Raw genomic sequence first — 11,830 nt, forward strand, 5'->3', positions numbered from 1 at the left:
CTCATCTGCCTCCCCTGCCACCCTGCTCCTCCAGCCGCGCTCCGAGCCTTGGCTTCCCACGCTCTGACTGGTTTCTTCTCTCTTCTGACCCAGGGCCTGAACAGCATGTTCGAGGTGTACCTGGTGGGGAATAACTCCCACCACTTCATCATCTCCCCGACGTCCGTCCAAGGGAAAGCAGACATTCGCATCCGAGTGGCAATCCCCCTGGACTATGAGACTGTGGACCGCTACGACTTTGACGTAAGTCCCCTCACCTCTCCTTGGCTGGGAGGGGGATTTCAGGTGAGGCACGGGGCAACACCATCCCCTTAAATGTCCCCTACTCCTCTCCCCATTCTTCCCTGTGGGTCTGACCTAGAGAAGCCCACCGAGCTGTGGCAGGGGCTGGCCTGGGCCTCCCCTTCTCAAGGAGGATGAGGAAATGTCCAAGCATTGCGTGGAATTTTATTAGGTCCCATCACAGTCTCAGAAGCCCATCGAGAGCCTCTGATGCCCAGCCTCAGCCAGTCCAGCCCCCGTTAGCCCCTGCCTCCCCAGCAAATTCTGTGGCCACCCTGGCCCTGTGAGCACTGATAAAGGGATTCCCAGGAGCACACATCTGGGATGGGCAGTGACTCAGACAGGTGCTCTGGGTTGGGATGGGTGGAGGCCCCAGGGGAACTTATGGGAACGAGGGCTCCAGGAGCATACAAGTGCTCACTGGTTCCTTGCTCTGCATACCCAGCTCTTTGCCAATGAGAGTGTGCCTGACCACGTGGGCTATGCCAAGGTGAAGATCACCCTCATCAATGAGAATGACAACCGGCCCATCTTCAGCCAGCCACTGTACAATGTCAGCTTGTATGAGAATGTCACCGTGGGGACCTCAGTGCTAACAGTCCTGGTGAGTCCTCTCTCCCTTACAGGGCAACTGAGCTCTGGGGTCAACCATCAGGAGGCGTCCAGAGGGATTTTGTCCAAGGAGTGTGGGCAGTTAGGGGAGAGGGGGAGGGGGTACCCCCAAGCCCTCAGAGGTTGTGGTGTTGGTGTATTAGGGCATCCGGTTTCTTCATGATGAGGCTTCCTTGGCCAGGGAAGCAATGTGGAAAAGGCACCCACCTGGGAAAAAATGAAGTTGGGCCCAGGGTTACTTTTCTGCCTTGTCCCTGAGAGATGGTGAGCTTGAGTGGGCCGGGAGCCCTAGACCTACCTTCTAATGGGGACAGGTGCCAGCCATCTCTCAGGAGGGCAGTCCTGTCTCTCTGACCGTGGGCACCACAGAAGAATGGGCTCCTGGACCTCCCCAGCTGTCTTGCTGGGACCTTGACAGGGGACCCTCCTGGTGTCCATTTGTGTCAGTCAGGACTTGTAATCACAAGGGATAGAAACCTTTAACTGGCTCAAACAAACAAAAAAAAAGGATTGGCTCTTGTAACTCGAGAGTGTACATGATTTCAGGCATGGCTGTATCCAGGCACTCAGTTGAGCAGGAATCTGACTTCAGCGCTGGCCTCTGCTTCTTTGTATTGGCAGAGAGGCACACCAGCACCCCTCGGCTCACTTCTTACCAATTTATCAACCCCAGTGGGGGAAAAGAAATGTTCTTTTTCAATAGTTCCAGCAAAACTCCCAGAGCTGATTCTCATTGACTCAGCTTACTGGGCCACCATAATTCTGATACACCAGAGATGGGTCATGCTCCCCCTAGTAGAGTCAGGGCGTGGGTCAGCCCCATTCAAATTACATGGGCTGAGAATGGGACAGGGGCCATTCTACAGCAGCCTCTGTTATCAGAACAAAGAGGGTTGCTGAGCAGATCAGTGGCAGATGTGTGCTACACAGGCTCAGGGGCTTGCCCATAGTAGGTGCTCAATAAAACTTAGAGAGTTTAACCTGCTGCTGCCCCTCCCTGCCCACTGAGGCCCCCAAAATTCTTGCCCTTCTCGCTGAATTCTAACTCCAGGCACAGACATTGCCTGTCGATCCCAGACCCCCTACTCCAAAGTGTGTTTACTCTACAGACAGATGGTATGAAACTGTTTTCAGCCCCCAGGTCCTTCCCATCTGACAGTTATTAATTTTTCAAACAGATGTTTAGCTAGGCAGGCCGTCAGACATAAACAGTAAGTCTGCTGCGGCTGTTTTCTTCCCGGATGCTTCCCCAGCCCGTGGCTCCGCCGGCTTTCACAGAGTTGCTCCTTGCAATCAGTCACCTGGTGCTTGAGGCCCCATGGGCCCTCCTGCAGCCTCTAAGGGCCCCACAGAGAGCAAGGCCAGGGGCTCTGGCCTTCTGGACCCGAAGAAATCCTCTTCATCCCCCCAGCCACCTTCCAATGTCAGGGTGAAGGACACCCAGGCAGCCTGTCTCTCACAGGGCCTGCAGCCATATGGATGTACTGTACCGCAAGGAGAATGAACAAACTGTAGCCACACTGAACATGGATATATCTCACAAAAATATAATACTTCAGGGGGGGGCTCTACATGAAAGAATACTTTTTGTATGATTCCCTAAGTGTAAAATAGATGCAAAATGGATCTGTAGAAAAAGGGATCAGCATAGTGGTCATATGGGGCAGTTCTGATGTCATAGGATGTTCAGGGGAAAGTTCTGATGTCATAGAATGTTTTGATTCTTCATCTGGGCGCTGGTCACATGGGGTGTGCTCTTTGAAAATTCATAAGACTACACCTGTGACTTGTGTACTTTTCTGCATATTATACTTCAATAAAAAGCTTATATAAAAATTCATATATAAGGCCCAGGCTTAGCAGGTGACGAGGGATTCCTTCCTGTCACTCTTGCTGGAGAAGAAGGGTCTTGCTTTGCAGTCCCCATCTCCCGTGGCCCTGGCGAGGGCTGAGGGAGCCTAGGGGGCAGGGGTGGGGTGTGAGGTGTAGGGTGGCACACCTCTTGGCTGATGCGCAGCTGCGGGTGCCGAGGACTATGTGTGAAGCCCAGTTCCATCCAGGGTTGGCACTGGAGAGTAGGTTCTCACACTGGGTGTCCTCAGGCACTGGAGCAGTTCCTGGGCCTGCACGGACCCCCTGCCCACTGCCTATGACCCCTTTTCCAGCCCCTCTGGATGTTTAGCAGATGTGTTCAGCCTCTGCGGCTGCCTGAGGGTCTCCACTCAGGACTGGCTCATCTGGGCTGCCTCTAGTTCCTGAGTGTGTCTGTCAAGCCCTTTGCACCTTCCTGTCACAGCCCCAGCCCCAGCCCCAGGGTCTGTGGAATTGTGCAGCTGTGAGGGGGTCGTTTCACCCCGCAATAAGCTCTAGCAGCAGGACTCTGTGTCTGAAGGAGCTCAGGTCCCGGAGTGAAACCATGGGCCCTGCCTTCACTGCGTACTCCTCTACCCTTATCACCTCTAAGAGCCTTCATTTCCCATCTGCAAAATGGGCATGATTCCCCCCACCAAGGCTGCCATCAGTGGGTGTGAATGACAGGCGTGAAAGCACCCCCTGGTGACCCCCACTCACTGTCACCCCATCTCCCCCCAAGGTCCTTCCAGAGCTGCTAGCAGGTGGCAAGTTCCGCGGTCACACCTGCCACACCCACTGCCCTGGCTTCTCCCACCCTGCCGTTCTGCCCTCGGGTCCAGTGTCAGCCCAGTCTCTCCACCTGCTTTGCTCCAGGAGGGGCTGAAGTTACAGCCACCTGCTCAGAGACTCTGAAATTCCTTCTCCTTGACCTTTTCTGGGATGTTATTAAAATGTTTCTTGGGCAGATATGTCAGGAAAAAAAAAAAAACTATGAAGAAAGGGAAAATGTTTTAATTTGCACTGAAGGCCAGGGCAGAGCCTGCTGCAAGGGGCCTCTCTGACCCTCACTGCAGCAGGCATCCCAGCTGGGATGGCATCTCTTCTTACCTCCCTGCTCCCTGAATCTCCCTCACCCCAGGTTTTGAGACCCTTACAGCCCCCAGCTCTAGAAAAATGAGCTTTTACTGGTGGAGGGGAGAGGGCAGGAATGTAGCGGTCACAGGCTTGACCTTGAGCCCCACTCTGAAGGGTGACCATAGAGGGGAAGGCTGTGTAGGGGCACACTCACCACCTGTGTTTGCTTGTGGGCATGTGTGTGCATGTGCACAGACATGTCCTTGTGTCTGTATCTTTATTTGTGTTTGCAACTACATGCACTCAGATACGTGTATATAGCACGTGTGTGTACGGTGCTGATGGCTCCCCATCCTCTGGGTGGTGTGGTTTCTTCTCTCATATCCCCAGCCTGCTCTGATTCTCACCTTCCAATCCCGCCTCCTGACCTAATAATAATAGGACTTGAGTAGAAAGACTGGGGTTTCTACCTAGGATTCTTCTGGGCTTCAGGCAGCCCTGTAGCCTTGCTGATGGGTACTTGGGTGCTGGTGGGGTATGTGGGTGCTGCTGGACAGTAAGAGAGAAATCTAAACATGCATGGAACAAATGTTTTCTGAATCCCTACTACTGTGTCAGGCACATGGTCCTGAGGATGCAATGGTGATGTGAGTCTTGCCGTCATGAAGTTTATAGTCTCTTGGGAAGGCCTGATGTTAGTACTGAGAAGTGAATCTTTAAGCATTACTGGCTGTGTGGAGAGATCAGGGGGCTGTGAAAACCTGTAACAGGGCACTTGGCCTTGGCTGGGCCCGGGGAAGGCTTCCCTGAGGATGTAGCAATTGAGTAGGCATTAACAGGTCAGCAAACGGAAGGAAGCACATTGGAGAAAAAGGGAGTAGCATGTGCAAAGGCCCTGAGGCTAGAATGCAGTGAGGGGCGTGTGATGTATAAGGAGGTGGAGTGCTGCCCCTCTGAGGTGGGCGTGAGGGGTGGGGGTGCCGTTCAGCAGTCTGTCTTCCTCCTGAGTTGTGCCTACTCCAGACGCAGCCACTGGGCTGCTTTCCTGATAGTGGAGAAGTCTTGTGTTCACCCATTCACATTCTCTTACTCCTTCCATCCTGGAGGCCTGTGGCTGGCATTTGGGAAACAGCTGGCAGAAAGGAACCAGACTGGCCTCCTGTAGTATGGAGCTCGTGCCCCCAGATTTACTAGCTCCGTATCCCCAGGGCAATGAGAGGAAGACACTGAGGAGGAGCAGCAGCCGGAAGGGCAGGTCTCATCTCACTTTCTTCCCTGCTCCGGGGATAGGCAGTGCTCAGCAGAGATGGGCAGAGGATGGACTGTTGGACAAGACAGGATTCTTCCCTGGGCAGGAAACAATGCAAGAAGGAGAGGTGCATAAGGGCCCTGATGGGGCAGGTGCGGGGCCCAGAACCAGCTCAGTCTGCTACCCAGGGGTGGGGTGCCAAATGCTCCTGGCTCCTCTTCCAGCCCACCCCTGGGAGGCTGGCACCATCTCAGGCAGGTCCTTGAATCCTGTTGTTGTGGACCAGTCACTGCTTCTCTGGGATGTGGTCAAGAAAGTCGGCCTGCCTCTATTGCCTGGGTTGCTGGGAGGCTTCAGCGGAGTGGGATGGATGAAATAGTTAAGGGTTTACAGACCTAAATTGTGGTTCTTACTGTCACTGGCCTTAAAGAGCCCCATCTGGGCGCCCTTCAGCCTGTGTCTAAGCCCAACTCTGACAAGATGGGCCTGTTTCCTCCCTTGCCACCTGGAGAGGTACCCTGATAGGATCCTACATGGGAGTGTTGTGACAGTTCGGTAGAATGGTGGGTGAAGATGCTCGGCGCTGAGCCTGGCCAGGAACACTCAGAAAATGTCAGCAAGTCGTGCTGGCCTCCTGGCTGAGCTGATGGCACCAGGACTCAGAGTCAAGGCTCTGCCCCCAGAGAAGCCATGTGACCTTGGCATGTCCCTGAGCCCCTGGGGCCCCAGTGTCCTCGTTATAAAGCAAGATGGTGGGGCCAGTGCTGCTTCAGGGCCTTCTGGTTCCATGAGGCTTCATTCCAGCTCACTGTGCCTGAGAGGAAGGGTTGATTTTTGCTGTCCAGTTTCACTCCTGGCAACATAGATCTGCTCCTGTCCTTCGGGGGTCCCTCACCCACCCACTGTTCTCTAGAGCTCCCTTGCCTGCCCCTCCCTTGCCTCCCTCTCAGCCCCCATCTGGAAGTTTGGTGATGATTCCAAGGTGGTCACTTCCCCACTCCTGGAGCTCACCAGTTTTCCCTTGTCATCCAGCCTGGCCTCCTTCCCCAGCAGCACCAACAGAGGCAGCCCTGCTGCTGTGGGCCCCTGCTCCTCCTCCCCTGCCCATAGTGAGCGACACTGGCACCAAAAGGGAAAGGTGACGTGATGTCACTGCCCCAGGCGGACCCTGGTAAAGGCCAGCCTCGGTCCTGGAAGAATTGAAATGCAGCGTGCCTCTTCATCAGCCTCTTCCCTAGCTCTGTGATGCCTGCAGGCTCAGGGCACACCCCCTCCCATGTTGCTAAATCCAAGGAATTTAACATGGGCCTCACCCCGGGTGCTGGGAACTCAATGGCCCTGCAAGGTGGTCTGGAAAGGCCAGTCCCCTGCCTCGGCTTAAGTGATGCTCCCTAGTGCCCCTGGCCCCTCGCAGAAGGACTTGCTACTCTGCAAGTGGGGGAGATGCCTCCCAGCTGCATCAATACCTTCAGGAGGGAACCTTAGGAGCAAAACCTGGAAACCAGAGAGACCCAGGTTGAAATCGTGCCCCCACCTTGCCATCTCTGTGACCCTAGTCAGATGCCTGGCTGTGTCCAATCTCCAGTCCCCAGAATTTGCTGTGGGGATGATAGGAGTAGTATCTGTCCCAGGATGAAAAGAGGTCCATTTGGATCGCTTACCCCCAGAAAGCTTGAGTGGCTGGCAGCTGTAACAGCTAGGACTGTTATTTGTGTTCTTATCCACCATAGAATTGGGGGCTCAGTGGAGCTTCAGGGAACACTGAGGAATCCCTGCCGTGAATCACTTGCCGTGCTTAAACCTGGGTCCTGGGTCCTCTGTCCTTGGCTCCGACTCCACTGGACAGTGGGTCCTCTCAGTGGACACTCTGGCTAGTTCTTGCCTGTGTCCACTCTGGCACTCAGACCGCAGTGTCAGGTAACAGAAGACAGATGTTAAATGAGGATGCAGGAGGGCTGAGACTCAGAGGAGCCCACAGCAGGTGAGACAGGAGGATGGGCTCCTTGTGAGTGCAGACTGGGCATTCGCTTGGGAAGCTGGAATTAGGAGAGCCCTGCCCTAGGTTTGATGCTCTGCTGTCACCATCTGGAAATTGTTCCATTCTGAACAGGGGGCCTTGTATTTTCATTTTGCATTGGCAAGTTATGCAGATTATGTAGCCTGTCCTGGCTACGGGAACTCCACAGTTCTGTGCACAAAGGAGCTCCATGGTGGTCCACTGTTTCTGTCTGCCCCTACGTTCCAGCAGCACTGCCTCAGTAATCTCTTGCCATGTGCCGTGCTCCAAGCAGGGGCCCACCAAGCTTGTTTCGGTTCCAAGGGCTGAGTAAGAAACCGTCCCACACTTGGCTGCAAAAAGCAGTGACCGTTTTCTTACTTTCGTGGATCGGGTGGGTCAGGAATGTGGACAGGGCAGCAGGGGAACCCTTCTCTGCCCCTCCAGGTCTGGGGGTGACTCCCCTCTCTGTCCAGTGCCTGGGCTGCTCTGGCTGAAGTACTGGCTCAACTGGACAGTGTGTCCCGAGCTCCTGGCTGTGGTCTCTCCACATGGCCCAGGCATCTCAGACACGGTCTGTAGTGGGAGCCTCCTAGAAGAGGCCTCCAGGGAATGAGTGTCTCAAGAGAATCGGGCGGAAGCCGCGTGGCTTTTTGTGACCTGGCCTAGAGGTCACCCCACATCATTTCTGCTGAATGTTGGTTATAGTGAGTCACCAAGGCAGGTTCACACCTAAGCAGAGGAGCTATAGTCCCTCCCCAGCCGTCAGTGGGAAGAATGTCATATAATTTGCACAAGTGAAGGTGCCTTAGACCCCCTCGGAGCTCACTCCAAGTCAGCACTCCTTTCCTGAAATACTGCAGGTGAGCCTGGTGCCAGGAGAGAGCCAGTTCCCCCTCCTCCTCCAGAAAGGAAGAAGGAAGGTAGGTAGGTTGCTCAGTCATACCTGATTCTTTGGGACCCCGTGGCCTGTAGCCACCAGGCTCCTTTGTCCATGGGGATTCTCCAGGCAAGAATACTGGAGTGGGTTGCCATGCCCTCTTCCAGGGTATCTTCCTGGCCCAGGGATTGAACCCAGGTCTTCCACGTGGCAGGACAGTTCTTTACCACCTGAGCCTCCAGGGAAGGGAAGCCCTTCGCAAACACAAGCAGAAGAGCACAAATAGGAACCCTTCCAATATCGTCTTCAGCCTGGAAGAGCTCTCCACCGACAGGGGAAGGGAGAGAAAAGAGAGTAACCCCTGGTACTCCCTGGCTCATAAAGTTCCAGCGCTCTAGGCCCGGGTCAGCATTCAAGGCCCCCACACCCCAGCCCTGAGCCGCTTTCCAACCCTCGGCCCCACTATATCCCTCACACCCCTTCTCTCCTCCTGCCCTGAGTCCCTAGCCTCCCTGCATATCCCTGCAGGTCCTCACACGGCTCCTGACCTGGCTTTCCCTCCCTCCTGTCTGAGACCATCAGAAGCCTGCCAACCCTAAGAAGCAGCTCTTCTAATGGCGGCCTCCCCACAAGAAGCCGTCTCCCTCTGTGATGGGCACAGGCCCACCTCCCCCGAGGCCATCCCTCTCCTCGCCAGCTCCCTGCATGCCTTGCGCCTGCACCTCGCTCTCCCTGGCTGTTCTCACCGTTTCTGTGGGGCAACATGGTTAATGTCCTCTCCTGCCCACTCCACAGAGAACTTCCTGAAGACAGGTTCTCTCTGCCCGGGTGGCCCCCTGCCTGGGGTATGTGGCAGGCACAGAGTAGGTTGGACTCCCATGGTCTGGAGTGTCTAGGGCAGCTTCCTCGAAGGAGGAATGGAGGCAGCAGTCTCATGAGGGAAACTGAGGCAGGGAAAGGGTAGATTATACACCCACGTTCACCCAGCAAGTCAGGGGCAGAGGTGTCTGTCTGAATCCGAAGCCTTGTAACTTCTGTTTCCCTACTTGTGCCAGGCTCCCAAACACCTGCTCTGGCGATAGGCACTGGGGGAACACTGCTGGACAGGGAGCCCCGAGGCCTGGGCTCTTAGACCCCGACTTGCCCTGTGACCCTGTGCCAGTCTCATTCCTTCTCTGGGCCTTGGCTTCCTGCTCACTCCAAGGAGGGGGTAAGCTGGATGCCCTCTGATTATCCCTCCTAGATCAGGCAGGGTCTGGGGTGCAGGCCGCAGCCCAGGAACAAAGGCAGGGGTCCAGGGGGCGCAATGGCCACCAGATTCGAGGGTCGCTTAGGCCTCCTTGTCCTAATCAGGGCATGTGATTACAAGGTCAAGGCTGAAATGTGCCCCGCCCTTCAGCCTCCCCCTGCAGACAGGTCTGCTCCAGCTGACCTTGCTGCCTGGGCTGCAGCTGATGGCGCTGGGTGCGCCGTGAGCCTGTTTCCCCCCTGCAGAAGCCTCCCCACCGCCCCCTCTAGAGCAGAACTCTGCTCTCTCTGGGGGAAAAGGGACCTCTACTATACTCCTTCACACCCCCAGATGCATGCACCATACTCTTTCATTCAATGACTGTTGATCAGTGGCCTGAAATGACAGCAGTGAATGAGACAGACCAACCTCCCTGTATGTGCAGGGGCGAGAGAATAAGGAAATCCAGAGTGTGTCAGAGAGGGACACGTGCCATGGGGAGGGTATAGCTGGGGGCAGAAAGTGGGGAGTCCCAGCTGTGGCATTGTTACCTGTTGCACCAGGTGGTCAAGGAAGACGGGTCTCTCACAGAAGGTGACAATGGATGGAGCTCTGAAGGATGGCAGGGGGAGTCTGAGTTGAGAATTCTGCAAAGAGCTGCCCTAGGCTGAGGGAGCCACAGGTGAGAGTCTTGAGACAAGAGCCTGGTGTAGGTGAATACTCTGTGAGGAGGGAAGACCAGAGGAGGTCAGGAGGTCACCCTAGGATGGGTGACTGCGCTGAAGGGGAGCCAGATGAATCACGGAGGCTGCTGTGTGGAGCGCAGGCCAGCAGGAGAGGGAGTCTCCCAGGGCGCAAGTGGGGTGACCAGGTGAGAGACGACAGCTCCAACATCTCACGTGGCAGTGGAAATGGGGAGAGGTGGAAGATTCGGGAGCCCTTCCTCCGTGCTCCCTTCTCTCACAGTCCCTGCTCAGGTCTGGACAGAGGCCCCGCCGTGCTCTTCCCCAGACCCAGCAAGGCACGCCCATCTTCATCCCACCTGACTGCCAGGTGCCACCTTCATGAACACTGAAATGGACAGACAGCCCTGGGCTGGAGCCCTGCCTCAGTTTCTCACCAGCAGGTTGGCTTCGGGCAGGTTACTTACTGTCGTTGAGTTTGGGTTTCCTCCTCTTTGAAACAGGGAGAATAATTCCCGTCTCAGGAATGTTGTAGGATGATGCCTGTAAAGGTGCCTATGCATAACAAGTTGTTGGTACCAGCCTCTGCTGCAGGCCAGGCGTCCCGGGTTATCCGTGCCCCTCTAGGATAGTTGGCCTCTCCCTGTTTCTGATAGCAGTGTTTCAGGTCGATTCTATCATTGCATAGAGTTGGTGACAGAAATTGGCAACATGAATTATCAGCAAGTCTGGGCGATAACACCACCCAAAGGTTAGACCTCATCCAAGTTCCTTAGCAAAACCCAACAGAGGTGAGCAGGTCAACACAGGGAAGAGCGGAGGCAGGACTTCCTGGCAGGTGGGTCCCCTCAGCTGCCCTTCCCCTTCTTCCTGTGCCCCCACCTCTGTGCTCTCTCCCCATCTCCTCCTGACACCCCCTCACGGCAGGCATCTTAATTGATCTCATTGTTCTCCAGTCCCTAGAGACCTGAGACTCCAGCTGTGCTTAAACAGAACAAAATCTCTTCCAATTTCCCCACCGTTTAAAAGAAAATTGAATTCTTTATCTGCAGCCTGGGGAGGGGAAGAGAGGTTAGACACACGCACACACACACACAAGCACAGGCACACATAAACAGTAGTCACCCTAGTCCGGCTCCCAAGCTGTTGTGGAAGGTCTTCATAGGCACACCATCCCCCATTCGGGGCGGGGGTGTCTAAACTGTACTTCTGGGCCCCTTTAATCTGCTCTTCGTTCATCTCCAGTCAGCAGGGCCAGGCGCTGGGAGGAAGCTGAGCTGGTTGATGGTGATTGACGGCTCCAAGTTCCTCTGTCTGTCAAGCCTCAGTGCTCCTCTGGATGTGTTTATCTCTTTAATCTAAATATCAATCCGTGAAACCCGGAATGGGATGGAATGAGAGGTAGGACAGGCGCTAAGGAGAGAGAGAGAGAACACAGCTGGCTGCCCACTGCCACCCTGGGCTTCTGGAAGGAGCCTTGACAGGACTTGTGGTTGGAGGCCAGGGGCTGCTGCCTCTGACTGCCTAGAGCCTGGGTCTGGATGGAGAGCCAGGGCTCCCCCAGCTCAGCCCTTAAGTGGATTGTCCCAGACCTTGTTCAAGGTCCAGCAGTTTCCTGCCATTTAGTCGCTCGACTGCTTGATTTTTGGCAAATTGATCTAAAGCCTCGTTTTCCATCAGGCCTCTCACGCCTCTCTCACTGGTGCCTCCAGAATTCCCATCCTTGACAGGAACAGCTATGTCTGCTGCTGACCTTTGCCCCTTTGTCCAAAAAAAAAAAGGACACTATTGTTCATCATCACAGACCTGGTGAGCCCATGCTGTAAGCTTAGTGTATAAATGGCAAGCACTTTACAGCATGCTATGTGCCTCTTCCTGGACCCATTGTCCAGAAGAAAGAAATGGAGGCCCAGAGAGGTTTAGTAACCTGTCCAGGGTCAGCCAGCAGAGCAAGTGACCAAGCCAGGATTCA

General features: G+C 55.0%; 1 protein-coding gene across 1 annotated transcript in view; it reads left to right on the top strand.

The window, feature by feature from the left end:
• The window catches only part of CDH23 (cadherin-related 23), a 409,549-nt gene that overhangs the window by 221,011 nt on the left and 176,708 nt on the right, over positions 1 to 11,830 (top strand). The window contains exons 13-14 of the mRNA XM_010852241.1: positions 94 to 243; positions 728 to 886. Coding sequence (XP_010850543.1) covers positions 94 to 243; positions 728 to 886 — 309 coding nt within the window. The remainder of the gene's footprint in view (positions 1 to 93; positions 244 to 727; positions 887 to 11,830) is intronic.

Source organism: Bison bison, unplaced genomic scaffold (assembly GCF_000754665.1).
Source record: "Bison bison bison isolate TAMUID 2011002044 unplaced genomic scaffold, Bison_UMD1.0 scf7180017864309, whole genome shotgun sequence".
In the NCBI taxonomy this organism is placed as follows: domain Eukaryota; kingdom Metazoa; phylum Chordata; class Mammalia; order Artiodactyla; family Bovidae; genus Bison; species Bison bison.